The 15,966-nt window shown below is 39.0% G+C and overlaps 1 protein-coding gene across 12 annotated transcripts in view; it reads right to left on the reverse strand.

The window, feature by feature from the left end:
* The window catches only part of LOC127956511 (filamin-C), a 46,416-nt gene that overhangs the window by 17,088 nt on the left and 13,362 nt on the right, over positions 1-15,966 (reverse strand). For 7 of the 12 annotated variants that reach the window (XM_052554478.1, XM_052554480.1, XM_052554485.1 and 4 more), the window contains exons 2-21: positions 11,704-11,952; positions 8,991-9,088; positions 7,481-7,631; positions 7,273-7,391; positions 6,504-6,581; positions 6,177-6,339; positions 5,891-6,091; positions 5,210-5,332; positions 3,797-3,934; positions 3,580-3,706; positions 3,254-3,390; positions 2,776-2,969; positions 2,572-2,685; positions 2,347-2,490; positions 1,953-2,076; positions 1,688-1,848; positions 1,519-1,609; positions 1,282-1,451; positions 1,049-1,166; positions 698-960 (exon numbers count right to left, since the gene is read on the reverse strand). In XM_052554478.1, the coding sequence (XP_052410438.1) occupies positions 698-960; positions 1,049-1,166; positions 1,282-1,451; positions 1,519-1,609; positions 1,688-1,848; positions 1,953-2,076; positions 2,347-2,490; positions 2,572-2,685; positions 2,776-2,969; positions 3,254-3,390; positions 3,580-3,706; positions 3,797-3,934; positions 5,210-5,332; positions 5,891-6,091; positions 6,177-6,339; positions 6,504-6,581; positions 7,273-7,391; positions 7,481-7,631; positions 8,991-9,088; positions 11,704-11,952 (2,963 nt within the window). The remainder of the gene's footprint in view (positions 1-697; positions 961-1,048; positions 1,167-1,281; positions 1,452-1,518; positions 1,610-1,687; positions 1,849-1,952; positions 2,077-2,346; positions 2,491-2,571; positions 2,686-2,775; positions 2,970-3,253; positions 3,391-3,579; positions 3,707-3,796; positions 3,935-5,209; positions 5,333-5,890; positions 6,092-6,176; positions 6,340-6,503; positions 6,582-7,272; positions 7,392-7,480; positions 7,632-8,990; positions 9,089-11,703; positions 11,953-15,966) is intronic. The other 5 variants (XM_052554487.1, XM_052554483.1, XM_052554486.1 and 2 more) reach the window with 1 other exon arrangement.

Genomic DNA, 15,966 nt, shown 5'->3' on the forward strand with positions numbered 1-15,966 from the left:
TGCAGTCATTCCACATGTGGATGAAGTACCTTGTTTGGCATCATACACTCGAGTTCACCTTTCCCTGACAGATTAATTAAGCACAACTGTTCTGTAATAATTTCCCACAATGGCTAAATGGCCTTTTGTGTTTGTTTTAGGCTTCTTCACTGATATACAAAATAGAGCATCTGGCTCGAGAAGAAAAACCCTCACTGGAACAATCCAGTCCTGTAGATAACAGGCAACAAACAAAAATGTAATTAAATTAAATGGGTTGTCTTTGGAACCAGAATTCCTGAAGTAAACCTCTACAAACAGAAAATTTCCTTGCACTGAGGATCAAGAAATGTTGTTTTACAAAATCTGGTTGTAGTTAAATTTGAACATTCTGACTTCAGTTAGTGGTTCATAAACTCTCTGAAGGTCTTTCTGATTTGTGAGGTAAGAATTGCACGGTACGGTCCAATTTCTCTGGTTACTCCTAAAATGCATTCCATGTTGCTCCTCATATGGAGAGTTTTATCATCCCAGCCAGCTCATAGTATATTTGTAGCCGTGAGTTTGAGAAAGTGTCCATGAATGACTTGAAATGTCAAGTGTGTATCTCTAATGAGATCATTTGGGTAACAAATGTTACCAATCAAAAGGATTTGCAGAAATCATGAAAATCCAGACAATGACGAGTAAACAGCATTATCCTATTTGTGACTCCTACCTTTGAGGGATCTGGAGGCATCTCTCCCTCCACCGTGAAAGGACTTCCAGGCACAGGGTTTCCATCATAGCTGATGTCCACTTTGTAGGGCCCCTCTTCAGGGGGAATGTATTTAACAGTGTACACCTCATTGGATGTTCCAGATTCAACCTTGCACGGGATTGGCCGGCGAGAAGGTGATGTAATCTTGACGTCCACCTTTCCTTGACCTCCCGCACCACGTGTGTTAATGGTAAACTCCTCATCTTTCCCTACGTCGACTTCTAAACAGATAAGCACACAAAATATGTACAATTAATACAGTCAATATAGCTAGAATTACATTTCACACATAAGCTGCTGTGGACTTACTGTTGTTGAGTCCTTGAACTTTGACCTTGTTGAGATCCAAAGGAGGGGCAACAGTGATGGTAAAAGGGCTTTTGGGGATAGGGTCACCACCATGGCACACAGATATGCTCATGTTACCCTGGTTCACAAAACAAACAGGATAGAGCAAGATAGAATTTATAATATTATAATATATAATATAACCACTTGGTGTCCATTTACATGAACAGCAACCCAGTGTTGGAGTGCCTCACCTGCTGTAACGCAGTGTAACGCACAGTGAAAGAATAGTCATGGTTATCGATGATCTCGAAGTCACTGACGGCTTCTCCTTTCCCAGCTGTGGTAAAGTGAACCTCAGGTGTTGCCTTGCCTGCTCCTTTAGTGTAGATCGTGAAGTGGGTCGGCTTGCCCACTTCCACACCTGTGGCAAAGACACATTAAATAAAGCTGAGATAAGCTATCTTTACCTAATATTTAATCAAACTGACCTGTCTTGTTGAGTCCGGGACCCTCTGCTTTCACTTTATTAGCATCATGGGATGGATCAACTTTGATACGGAAGGGGCTGATTGGAATTTCCTGTTAATTCGTAACAAAATGCATTTAAAGATCTCAAATTGCATTGAGAATAATTTGGTATTATTGACTGAGACTCACTTGATCAGCAAATAGCACCATGATGGTGTAGCGTCCTGCTCCAGGGGGCGTATACTTCACTGTGAATGTGTCGTTGTCATTTTTAATGATATCAAAATCAATATCTGCTTCGGCAGGTCCCACCACGCCAGGAGCACATTTAATCCCAATGCTGACATCTCCTAAGGAGAACAGAACAGATGGGAGAAGAAGAAAATAATTTGTTATTAAATTCTGTCAAATGTGACCATAATAAGTATTACGGAAGAAATTATGTTGGTCTGACCTTGTCCGGCCTCACTGCAATCCACAGTAAAGTAAGTGGGTTCACTGGCCTTCAAGCCAGTCTTCTCTACTCCAGGACCATGAACCTTCACGTTCTCTGGATGACTGCCTTCTCCAATGGCCACCTGAGAAATGTAGAAAAACCAGAGTACTGTAAAACTAGAAATTTAAAGCTTCTGGAGGACAGTGGTTCTTGTAAAGTTATGATCCAATATGGAATCTATGATCACGTAAATGGGAAAGTTCGAAATCTAACACTGGAAAAATATAGTCATGGACTTTCATTGAAAGACTGAAATTGTTGGAGATCCAGTTTATGAAAGTTCTTGACAAACAGCAACATAAAAATGTCATCAGCTGGCTGAAGTCTGCCTATGTTGACAGTGAGCTCTCACCCTGAATGGACTGTTGGGAACGTTGACCTCTCCCCAGGTGATGACGATAGTGTGTTTGATGGGCTTGGTGGGTATGTAGATGCAGAAATATGTGCTGTCACCATTATCTGTGATCTGGATGTTGATTGGGAAGCCTTCTGAATCCTTGAATAAAAGATAGACAAAAACGTTTTTTCTACCAATAAAGTGAGGCAAGAGGCATCTGGGACTTGAATGAAAATTAACCTGAGCGTAAATCTGTAGATGTCCTCTTCCAGCTCCACGGGCGTCAATTGTAAATTCAGCAGGTTTGTTTACAATGCACCCGGTTGGTTCTAGCCCAGGGCCGTAGCACTTAATCTGCAGAAAAACATGAATTAGTTTAGTTACGGCTGTCATTTAATAGTCCCAAGGAATGTGCGATCTTTACTGACAATTGTCAGGGCAGACCTTCTCAGGAAAGACGTCATTGGCTGCAGGGAGGATGTGGGCCATAAATGGGCTGTCTTTGATATCTTCATCATCACAGATGACATGGACCGCATAGTCACCAGGCTCAGTGGGCCAGTACAAAACATCACAAGACCCATCTCCCTTATCATCACACTCTATCTTAGCCTGTGAGGGGCCTTCGATGGAGAAACCTGTGCATGGAAAGAGTTTTAGCAATTTCTCGGGCATCTTATCACACCATAAACCAGGGGTTGATAGCTCTAGCCCTCGAGGTTGACTTTTCTCCAGAACTTAGCTCCAACCTTGATCAAACTCACCTGCCTGTACTTTCTAGTAAGCTTGTTCAGGTGTGTTTGATTCGAGTTGGAGCTAAACTCTGCAGGAAAGTGGACCTTGAGGGCCAGAGTTGAGAAGATCTGCATAAACACCAGATCGCTGGGTACAGTGGCTCGAAAATGTAAAAGAAGATACTTACCCAGAGTTCCAACCTCAGTGCCAATGGCCTCGACCACAAAGTCAGCTGATTTGCCAACCATGCCTGTCTCCAAGCCTGGACCCCAAGCCCTCACCTTCTGAGGGCCTGCATCTTCACTTATGACCACCTCAAATGGGCTACACACATATACACATTTTGATCAGAAGAGAGACGGATGTTCATGATAATCAGCAGATTATCTTTCTAAAAAAACATTTCCATATCCTGTATATTCCTTTTAATATGGTCAACAGATTTGAATATTTTCTGGAAGCAGGAATGGGACTTCACCACAGTAAACTGGTGGAGGATTAAAAGCATCCTACCTGCGGGGAATGGCGTGGCCACCCCAAGTAATGGTGATAATGTATTTTCCAGTGAAAATGGGGTAGTAATCACATTCATACACACCGTCACCCAGCTCTTGCACCTTCACAGGCTCATCGCCACCTCCTGCAAATGTAAAATTTAATTCAGCTACCTAACTTTATGATGCAAAGTTGACAACAATCGTTATTGCAGTCAAGACAGTTGCATGCATACTTGGCCCTTTGACTTGCACACGTAGTTCTCCACTGCCTGCTCCCTTCGTGTACACCTTAAAGTCGGCCACCTCCTTCACACGCACACCCTTGGGCTGCAGGCCGCGCCCGATGGCCCGACAGGCATTGGGGTTGCTTGCTAAAAAGAGGAAAGAGTGGTTATTCTTGATCAAGATAATAAGTACAAAAGCGGAAACAAGTTTAATGAAACATACACACATGAATAGAGATGAAGTTGTCAATATTAGTTATGCATATGGACCCAGCCAAAGGTACGAGCAATGAAGAACAAGAAAAACAAAAAAAGAATGTTTCCTTTAAAAGCCTATGACAAAGCAATTAGCAATCTCAAAAAGACCCTAAATTCTTTTTAATATATGGCTTACTGTTAAGGTTTGGTGCTTCACACAAAGTTCACTGATGAGCTTTTTTAGAGCAATAAAATGGCTATTAAAACAGTCTGGCTCAATCCTGAGTGCTTTTTTCAGAACTGATCAAACAATTTCTTCTTCCAGTATCATCTTCTTTAAGTGCTGGATAAAAAGGCAGACTAAAGTCTACAAAGTAATGTTAATTGAATAATTAATGAGTTAAAGTTACTTAATTATATACTTTGGTTAGGAAAATAATGTTAAGACAGATAATTAAAGCATTCCCATTCTCTGAGTTAGTATTCATAGAGCGACACGGCCAAATCAAGCAACTGCCGAGATGATGACGACGATCACGATGACAATGTTGGGATGTGGATGATTATCCCTAAAATTAAGATGAATATATCACACACCCAGACGTCACAGATGTCAGTTCAGGTTAAAGTAAATAGTTCAAACAAGGGCTGTTATATTAACACATTAAATACAAAATAAAATAAAATAAAATCAGTTGATTGATTAACATCTTCAGCCCTAATTTAAACCAATTTGTTACTATTGTTAATTTATTTCAGAATTTTTTTTTAAATACTTAATAATTATCGCATTGGGTTAAATTTGTTAAATTCTGAATTACTATTACTAAATTATAAATATTAGCAGAAACCAATCAAAAGTGGTCCCGGTGTGCCGAGCGTCTGTTACGTGATCGTCCAGTATCACCCCTGAATGGTGGCTCTTTTTCTGCATCGGTTAAAACAAGACCAGCAGCAGCATTCGCAACATTGTCTAATCTTCTTCTAACTTTCATTCACACTCTCACTTTAACTCACACTCACTTTCATCCCATCACTTCCTGTATCTAATTAAGCTTCCTGTTGATTTAAGCTGCCCCAGAGGGCAAAGCGCCAGCGCATGCCAACGAGTCAGAGGTGGCGTGCCCGAGAGAGGACACAGGGTGAGGGGAGGAGAGGAGACAGGAGGGAGGGGACCAAGCTTGAGCAGGCATTTGCCACGCCCCCCGGGTGGCCCATACTAACTTGGTCGCCTGGGTTTGGGTGGTGTTGGGGGAGGCATTTTCTTGGCCTTTTCTGAGGGCGGCGTGCGTAAAGACTGAGGGATTATGTGAACCGGGGAGCCGATCTGCCGGCCACTCGGAGGAGCTAGAACAACACACACAGGCGAAAGAGGAGAGAGGAAACACAATAAAGCGTTTCGTCATCATCAGGAGGGTAGTGGACCCCTGGAGCAATGAGCAAATGGAGCTCAAAACCAAACAACCTGGTATTAGTCAATGCCAAAGAAAGCAGGTCTCTCTGGGACTTGTCCAGTATCAGCATGCTGTCAATCAATCAACTTTGAACTCATTACAAGGGGGAAATAAGCTCTTTAGGTGCCGCAACTGAAAAGACCAGCATACTAAAGCATTTGCTCTTCAACAGTAAGCCAATCAGATTCATCCGAAAAAGCCTAAGCTTTAGTCTAAGCTGGACTTTTCAGTGGGTGCATAACACATTTAAGAAAGAATGTGGCATGCTTTTAATGCAGCAAAAAACAACAAGTCGAAGGCTCAGGCAAAAAAAGAAAAGCACTTGTTGTTTTCTTGGTGCATTAACAGCTTTGGTGTTAAACAATAATGTGATCATAAAGTAGACTCTGCAGGACGTCTAACTTATTTTTTTCTAGGAATTAAGATCACAAAGTGAAGACATGAGTCTCACCCTCTGAGATGTGGACAGTGAAAGGGCTTCTGGGTATCTGCTGGCCAGCGAATGTCACATATATAGTGTGAGGGCCCTCCAAAATGGGGCCGTATGTGCAGCGGAAAACACTGTCGCCCTTGTTTTCCAGAATGATCTCCACTGTGTCTCTGCGGCCCTGAGAGTCCACAATGATCACACCGACATCGCCCGCTCCCGCACCTGAGGAGTCACAAATACATGAGTTACAAACACATTTAACTGATTCTGAGTTTCACAGCAAGCAGCATCGTTTCACTGTCATTACCTGCTGTGTAGATGTCAAAATAGGTGGGTTTATTGGCCACATTCCCCACCGGTTCCAAACCTGGCCCACGGGCCTGCACCTTGTTTGGGTCACCCAGTGCTTTAGACACATTTACTAGGAAAGGGCTTCTGTCAATGTCCTGTCCAGCAAACAACACCTTCACCTGAAGGAAGAAAGAAATATCCCTCAGATACAATCTGTTTCATCTGTCACGTATAAAGCTCAGTTTCTGTTAAACATTACAAAGTCCTACGAAGAATTCATAGATTGTGAAAATATGGCAGCAAAATGACAGCAGACACCACTGTGCATTGCTTAATGTTATACCTTATGCAGGCCCTCCACTTTCGGGACATAGAGCACAGAGTAGCTCCTGTTCCTGTCATTCTTGGGAATTACTCTGGCCTGTGAAAAAATACATTTTAGTAAGACATTCACCAGTTAGTTGTTAAAACAGCTTTTTTATTATTATTATTGTGTATCCCTGCACTCCTATTAATAAGGCTCAAGAACCTTATCTTTGTTCAATAAAAAAAAAAAACTGAATTGTGTTACTATTAAATCACATTAGAACAATGAACATTTAATTTTTTTATAATAATTTTTTTATTTTCCATTTTAGTTAAATTTTCCATTTTAAACACTATGATCTTAAAAAATAATGAAATAATCAATACATTTAAATATATGTTAATTTTAATGAATGTATTTTTATTTTGTTAATTTAAATTAATTTATTGTATTTTGATTTTATTTGTATATTTTATTTAGTGAATATTCAGACAGGTACTGGACTTAAACTCTATAAAATATTTTATGAACTTAATTTCACTGAAAAAAAAATCATGAGAATAAAATCATTAATTATTATTATTATTTTAATCAACTTAACCAAACCGGAATTATTATTATTATTATTCATATTTTTTCGTAATTTTGTGTGTGTGTGTGTGTGTTGTTGTTGTTTTGTTTTTGTTTTCTTGAATAAAAGAAAATCTAAATCTTGCCAATACCACCAGGAACCTGCATGGTTTATAAATGACTGAGACATTCTGGATTGTTTTGAGATTAAAATAAGTTTGATATAGAATATGACCTCTTCTGTGTGGCCTTCTGGATCCTCCACGTACACCAACACCTCTCCAAGCCCGGCCTCCACGGTCTCCACCACAAACTCAGCTGGCCTCAACACAACATTACCTCTGGGCTCAATCCCTATAGAGAGATGTAAAAATACAGAGGATCAAGTCGAGGAAGAGTAGGCTAATCACTGAAGTGTTAACATCATCATCTGTCAGTCTCACCTGGACCATAGGCCTTGGCTCTCTTGGGGTGCAGGGTTTTAGATCGCAGTGGGGCACCAGGCTTGAGTTTGGCTTTGGGGAACTGAGACAGGTAGGTCATCACTGAGTGCTCGTCCACATTAGGATCCACGATCTCCTCAGGTGCGATCACCTGGATATACAAAATGCAAAATTAGAGGTAAGAAGTTACTTGCTACATAGTGGTTGTTTTCTGATTTTAATCCTGGAAGCTATTCGAGCTATATTTCTCAATCCAGCTCCTGGGGCAACAAGTGTACCATATTTTAGAAGTCTTTCTCATCAGAAACACCTGATACAACTTATTATACATCATACAACCAGTAGTAGAGGTTACATTGACCTGCAAGGCTGAATCAGATAGCTAAACAACTCAAATGTGCAATGCTGTAGCCCTCAAGAACAGGACTGAGATGAAGAAACACATCTCACTGACTTCGTTTGCCATTTTATTTAAGTACCGTCATTGCCAGAATCGATTGTCAGATATAAACACAGCTCTATTCTGTCATGGTCTAAGGCACAAAACTGATGAAGTACTCAATGTTTTTAAAGCTGTGGAAAATATTTTCGGTCTCTTCTCTCCTCTCAGTCCCGTCTTTCATGTCCTACTGGTTAAGTGTCCTGCTATATTTAACACTAGACTGAAAGGTTAAGAGCTAACTGCAAATAGCTCTAAATGGTATTTAACACAGCAGAAAGACAGAAGTGGAGATCGAACGAGAGACCAACAGGGACAGAAAGAAATATGCACTTTGTTATTAAAACCCATAATTTATCTGTTGTTGACAGTGCAGTAAATATCATATAAACACAACCTTCAGATGTTGAGGGTCTGTAAGAAACTACATTTATTTAATCAAAAACACTTAGAGCATTGCATGAGCAGCGCAAAACGTTGTGGGTTCAATTCCCAGAGATCACACATACTAGTAAAAATAATGTATAGCCTGAATGCACTGTAAGTCGCTTTGGATAAAAGCGTCTGCTAAAAATGTAAATGCAAAGACATATTTTGAAATATAATTTAATTCTGTAATGTTAAAATAGAATTTTCAGCATATGATACTTCAGAAATCATTCTAATGTGGTAATATATATTCTATGCTAATATATAGTTTAGATTATAAACTCATTTTATAAAGGCATCTTCGCTGAATAAAATTATGAATTTCTCATGTATAGACACTACTGTGTATTATGATGTTGAAAAGTGAGCATCTGAAGATGAATTAAAACATGATTTTGATCAGATTTCATGTTTTCATGAAAATGTTTTGCTCTTCAGACTGAACCACGCCCCAGATTGCTTTACACTCTCTGACTCACACACACTCACACAAGGATCATGATCATGAGGTCATAATATAATTTCAGTAGCTAAAATCTACTTCTTAAAGTCAACAGTGGCCTACAAAACAGCCAGCCTTGCTCTGCTAAAGAAGAAAGCAGACTCAAATCATGCTAATAAATATAAGCAACTGCTTCTTACCTGAGGCACACCGAGCCAGTCGTCAGCTTGTTGCATGGCTTCTCTTGCATTCTCCACTGGCTGACTCGGGTCCCATGTCTCCCAGTCCGGACACAGGCCTTAGATGAAGACACAGACAGAGTTGTAAGTCAACTCGTGATAAAACCATGAGAAACATTTTCTAGCTCAGAACTGCTACTGTATAGGTCTAAAATGCTCTTGCATATTGCTTTATACACGTAGATGAACTAAGCTTTATCTTGGGCTGCAGACCCACTGTTCCACAGCGTGGATCTATTAATCCATGTTCTTTAGTTCAACTTGACCTTAAATGCTCTCAAATGAGCGGTTTCCCGTCAGTTCACCCTTTTTTCCAACCTTTAATAAGTGCGGTCAGGCCCGTAGCAGCGAGCGCTTCCCTGAAGCAAATACACCAGTGCCGTCTGGAGAAAAACTGTTATTATATGCTGGATTACACTCAAAGATCAAGAGGTGTTTAGTTCAAATGGAACCAGAGAGCCTCGAAACCACAAGACTCCTCAACGACTGCCAAAATGTTAATATCAGATCTAGGGTTGTTTTCCAAGATTCTCCAGCACAGCGGCCCCATACTTGGATTGGACAGTGAGTATCTGTAACAGGCCCCATTCTACTGCTAACACTGATAAAGCTTTAATTTTAGGTTTTTAATGCATTCAGAATTGCCAAGAGTGGTATTTACAGGTCCCAGAAGATTCAAGATGGTGGTAAGAGAGTAACATAACCCCCATTAATAGTGGAAAACAAATTAGATGGAGGAAACGACAGGGGAGGTAAACAAAGTGTGAATGGGGCACAGTCTGTATGCAGTTATATTTTTGAGGAAAATCATTATTTAAAGATTTTGAGACTGCTCAAGTACAGTTCACTTTCCATTAATAACTCATCAAAATGTAAATCAATTGAGAAAAATGTATCATACAATATGAAATCGATCACAAATCATCCACAACTTTTGCAAATATTACAATAAAAATATAACTGATGTTTAGATTTAGAAGGACTTGAATATTCCTTCTGTGCAAGTCAATGGGAGATTTTAAAAACAAAGTTTTTCTATTCAAATAAAATGTGAATAAAGAGAAATATAAGGGGTTTTAAATATATTGTAATAAACACACAGGCACTGAAATACTGGAATAAATACTTCATCTAACTTCTCTGGCTTCACTTCTGCTAAGAGATGCTTTTCCACACATGCACATGGGGAAAAATAAAATAAAGTGCATGTTGGAAGGAAATGTATAAAGCAGCATGTGTTTTCACTTAAGTATGTTTGCTGTCTTAGCTTCTGACACTTTCCGCTCAGTTACAGCACAGACCAGGGGCTCATTAGCAGCCTGCAGAGCCAACAAACTCATGCACGCCTAAAACATGCAAAGATATTGCATCTTTCACCTCTCACAATGCTTCTCAGTGTCAAAATGTAAACCCTGCATTTTTTATTTGTAGACAGTGGTTGTATTTTATGGCAGTGCCCTTCAAATAATACAGCAGTGAAGCCATCTGGGCAGTGCTATTGTTTTAGTGCTATTTAGTGCTATCAACCCAACTACCTTCTAGCTCTAGTTAGCATCCCTTTCAGTCAGTACCTAAACCACTTCTACTGATGAATCATTTTTAAATATCTCAATATTACAAGCTGTCTTTGACACCAGTCAAATCCCAGTCTTGCACATGAATTAATATTGAATGTTAAAGCAGTGCATCTAGTTGTGGCCCAATGTGTTTGCGTGTGAAATGAACCCTAAAATGAGACAGGGCCTTCCACCCAGCGCCATATTTACACCTGTCTCTTTACTAAAGTCGACAATTAAACTGCAGTTTGTGTCTGTCAAAAATACTGGACTCTTTTAAGCACATCTCTAAATGACTTGGAAGATGGAAACATTTCAACATAAGCTAATGCAATTCTTAAATGTTTAAACGAAAGACAAATCGAAGCATTTAGTACTAATCCTATTTTCTATTGTGAAGGATTTTTCTAAAGTTTAATCACATCAAAACACGTAAGTAAAAGTAGAACATATTCCTGGATCAATTCCATCTTGTTCATATCTAAAAGCTTGCTGCTAACCATTAGTTATCCCTAATATTAGAAGAAAATTATTGTTGCTCAAGCTTAGCGCTAACTCTAACTTCTGATTATTTATTTTGAAATGTTGTAACAAGTTTGTTGATCCAAGAGCATGTTCTAGGAAACTCTCCTACTAGTTTCCCAAAGGATTTATAGCCAAGTCCTGAGTCCTGGAAACAAACACAATGCCAGAATGGCAGCTTTGATTAGAGAGTTGACAAGGATGGACATGCACACTTTCAAAAGAACTTGACCTGTTCATTAAACTCTCTCTGAACTGCACGGGTTCTGGATTTTCCACTAGTGTAAGTCCAAACAAATCTAGAGGTATTCGATTCATGAATCATGTTTTGGAAAGCAATGATCACTTGTTTTGAGGTCACCAATTGTTCTCTATTTTTCTATTGGCTCTGGTCTTTCCACAGTGAGATCATATGCTGTAATTATCAAACTGGCTTCCCATCTCCTAAGGCAAAGCAGATTCTGCATGACTCTTGACATCTCCATGATGAGTATTACTGGTCCCTCAATCTACTTAATGAAGATAGCTTTTCATGTAAGCCCACACGTGATTAATGTACCAAGCCAAGTGGTCATAAACCACAGATGTCCGCTCACCAGGTGCGCAATTATCCACCAGTGCACCGAGGGCTTTGCCATCTCTCCAGTCCCTGTGGAAGTTGTTGATGGGCAGCTGGGGGACCTTGTTCTGGATCCAGCCCAGAAGGCGCTGTTTGGGCGTCAGCTTCCGGGCGTCTTCATCGTCCTCATCCTCCCACATGGGCATGGAAATAGAGTAGTGCAGAATAAGGGTCCATATCAGCCCCAGGATCAGTTTTAGGTTGCCGTCCACTATAGCTTTACTATCTGTAACGAGAAAAAGAAAGATTTAAATGTATTATTCCACACATGAGCGCTGAAACACCTTTTGTGGAGATACTGGGAATCATAAAAAGACAGCGAGCAGAAAACCATATTGTTTTCAAGACTATTTAAGATCTGCGAGTTTCAATGCTTGGTGTAGGAAACCATTAAACATTCTGAGGTTGGTTTTTATTACTCCTGTGGCGCTACTGTGAACACATATTAGTTTAGGGTGAAGATCAGAAGCTCAGGGTGAACTGAAGGGGGATCGGTCATGTCAACACACACTAGAAAAAAAAAAACAGAAATAATGACAACTCCTGTGTTTATTTTTCAGATGTCCTCCCTAGCATTGCGTGTGTTTTTTTCTGTTTACTCATAGAGAGATTCGCAGCGCACTGTTTGTTCTTCTCGCCTGCTGTGTTGATAGCTTTCACAGGTTTAGATGTGCAAAATAAAATAGCAAGGACCAACTCTCTCAACATGGATCTTATGACTTACTAATGCACACATAAACGAGTACATATTTGTGTTCCAATAACAATGCAGTAAAGACACAAATCCCAAATCTAAAACAATACTAAAATAGCATGTAAAAAACCTTTGTTATACCCAGTTATTCATAGAAAGTGTTTTTACTCGTTGCCTTTAGCCAAATCTTTCCTGAAACTGCTCTGCTACAGTCAGAAGACTCTGGACTACAGTGTGGAATATGAATTAAGATGGACACTACTAAGCCACAGACCGAATGCCAAAGGCTGATGTCATTTAACCCTGGATCTGTGGAATGAGGTCAGTTTAAATAAAACACACACACAGATGAAACTTAATCGGGACACTGGCTGAATCTGACTACACTTTGCTTCAACCCCCAGCGGAGCTGTCTGCACTAAACGCTGCAGTGTGCGCAATCCAATATCTAATAATACTGCCAGTTTCTGTTTTTCTCTCTCATTCTTGCCTTGCTGTAATCAAACAAGATCCAGATCAAATTCTTCACTGCTCTTTTATATATTGCTTTTGAGATTTTCTCATATGTTTGGCGAGGACTGCGTGTTACGCTCACTGTGGCCCCCTCTCAAGAAACAGGGTTTAGTGTTTTGGGGTTCCATGGCGCTCTAGATGCTTAGAGAGGAATGCATCCAGACATTTATGTGCACTCTGCATCAATGCCAAGCCCAACAGAAACAGACAAGGAGAAAGTATTTGGAAATGTTCTTGATATGCGCCGTTAAGAAAGTATAGAAAGAGAGAATGAGAGTACGATAAAGAGAAAAGAAAGGAAAAGTAGAATATTACTATTTCTCTTTCTTATTAATGCATAATATTTGGTGTACATATTCTGAAGGGCAGCACTAGATGAATGAAAATGATATTTAAACAAAAGAAGAAAAACTTGCACATCTCCAAAATGTTCATAAGTTTTCACCCCCGCCCAGCCTTTTCCCTTCTTACGCTCCAGTAACTGTTTGAATCTTTTTTTAATAGTTGCGTTTAAGTCCCTCAGTTGTCGCTACTTTTAAAAAATGGATATCAGAATCATATAGCCTCTGCAAGAAAGGTTTAAACATGCAAAAGATGCTGGAAAACCAAATAATTTATGGGACCTGGATGATTTTTTTGGAAGAACAGTGGGTTCTTTAACTTTCCAGGACAAACAAGAGACCCGAGAACAACCATTAATTAAAAAAAAAAGAAAGACAATTTTGTAGATCATGTAGGTAAACAACAAAGTATTAAGAATCAAGCGTATCTAAACTTCTGAATGGTCATTTTTAAAAATTCAACTATTATTTTGAATGTGGACTATATGTAAATATCTTATTTAGGACAGTTCTAAATAAAAATAAGTATCATGCATTTTGTATGTATATCTCAGGCTATTTTCCTCATTTTATGTACATTGCTTTGCAGTGTTTTTAAGAATATTTTTCTTTGTAATGTAGAATTATTAACCATGCCAAAAAAGCTGTAAATAGAGGAAGAAAAAGAAGTCAAGAGAGCGATGAGTGAGTATATGTATCTGGAAATTATCAGGGTCAGACAGATATCAGACAGCAAGCACACAAAAACACATTTCAGCTGTTCAACACTCACATCAACACTATCAAATATCAATAAACAGGTGTGTGTCGGCTGCTATTGTTTGCTTCAGGGGATCTAGATCCTCATCTGACAATATACATACAAAATAAAAGGTCTGGGTATAAATATCAAATATGACAAATTAGGTGCACGCAAACACTAAGCAAGCGCAAACAGCTATTTGGTCTACTTTTCCTAAAAAGAAAAGTAAAAATTTCAGATTTGCACCTAAGAGAGTGCAGTGGTTTTTATTCTCAATGCATTCTTCAAACCACCCTGAGAAAACCCTGCAATGTGCATCCTGGCAAAACACAAATTTCTGAAAATAAAACACATTGCCCAACACATAGAACCATCGAAACAGCTGGATTCAAACACACTTAATAAAAGACATCAGAACTAAGTATTTCCTTCCGACAAAATAAAGTGCCGAGGCTGCAAATGAAGCCTTTCTGAGGAACGGCTGATGACATGGGCCAGGAATTCAAGCCCGCTAGGGTACAGCACCACCACATAATGGGCAGGAAAACAAATATGGGATCAGAGCCTGGGAAAAGACCATTTAGGACAGTGAGAAAGGAAAGGATAGCTTATGGAGAGTGGGGGTAATTCAGAGAACAAGCAGAAGTGTTTCTCATTTGTCTCACTCCAAAATGAGGTGACAGGTTGTTGGCCCATTCCATGTCTATTCCACAATTTTGGAATTAATAATCACAATACTGTATATGGTTATGAAGGGAAAATGTCACCAAAATGTCTAAAAAATTTTAGATCACTTTTAATAAACATTTATAAATAATTCAAAAATAACTACATAACTACAAATATTAGCATTATCGTCTTAAAAAATGATGAAATAATAAATTACGCTTGCCTAGCATGTCTCATAATAAGTATGAGGAACAGCAGTAGTGCTTCAAATGCTCGATCTGTTGAGTGAACGCAGCATATCTCTGGCTCTGTGAGTAATGAGACACTTTCCTAACCCTGATTAAAGCCAGTCCGGATCATTCACATCCTCCCTCCGCTCAATCACACCAACGAGACGAGATAAAAATAAAGAAACAGATGCTGGAAACATTTTATAAGCCACTGTTGGCTAAAGCTATAGGAGAAAACACATGTAATGGTGTTACTGCAGCGAGTACAGATGCATTCATCTTGAATCCAGCTGTTGGGGATTGCTGCCCTTTTCAGCTAAAAGCAATTGCTTTATTTCACTGATGAACAGCATATTGTCATTGTATGGAAGTTCTTCAAAGGAGGGAATTTACTAAGAATGGACTACGCTGACTGATAGGGCTGTTGGCATGCAGTACTTGTGTTGTTTTTGCAACCAATTCAGTAAAGGAACAAAATTGTGCTGAATCCGATTTTCATGATGTGATTTCCCATCCTGCAGGTTCAGTTTGAGTGCAAAGATATGCTTTTGCAGCAGACAGTTTGCACATATTGTGCCTGGCACACTGTGATGACTTTTGGGAATAAGGAAAATTCTATAAAAAGCCTAATTTACATTAAAATATGCAAGTTTGCACTTTAAATAACTTTTTTTTTTAATTCTGAAATAAAACTGGAATTATGGCTAAGAATATGAATTTAAGCTTTACAAATGAAAAATAACAAGCACAACTAGAATTCAAATTAAACATGAAAATATAAAAACAAAAGCCAATTCATAATGTTAATCAATATTATAATTATATACAATTAATACTAAAATAAGGCTGTTAAATATTTTCAAATATTGTTCACTTATTTAGTTTGCACTTAAAATGACGATACAGCAATACACCAGCACAATTAATTGTTCAATTGTATATTATTATTAATTGAGTGACTGTTTAGTGAATTTGCCCCATATGGTTTTAAAAAAAGATGTATTCTTTCATTACATGCACATGGCAAAATAGATCCATAAAGCAGATCCTC

The sequence above is a fragment of the Carassius gibelio genome, chromosome B4 (assembly GCF_023724105.1).
Source record: "Carassius gibelio isolate Cgi1373 ecotype wild population from Czech Republic chromosome B4, carGib1.2-hapl.c, whole genome shotgun sequence".
NCBI classification, from domain to species: domain Eukaryota; kingdom Metazoa; phylum Chordata; class Actinopteri; order Cypriniformes; family Cyprinidae; genus Carassius; species Carassius gibelio.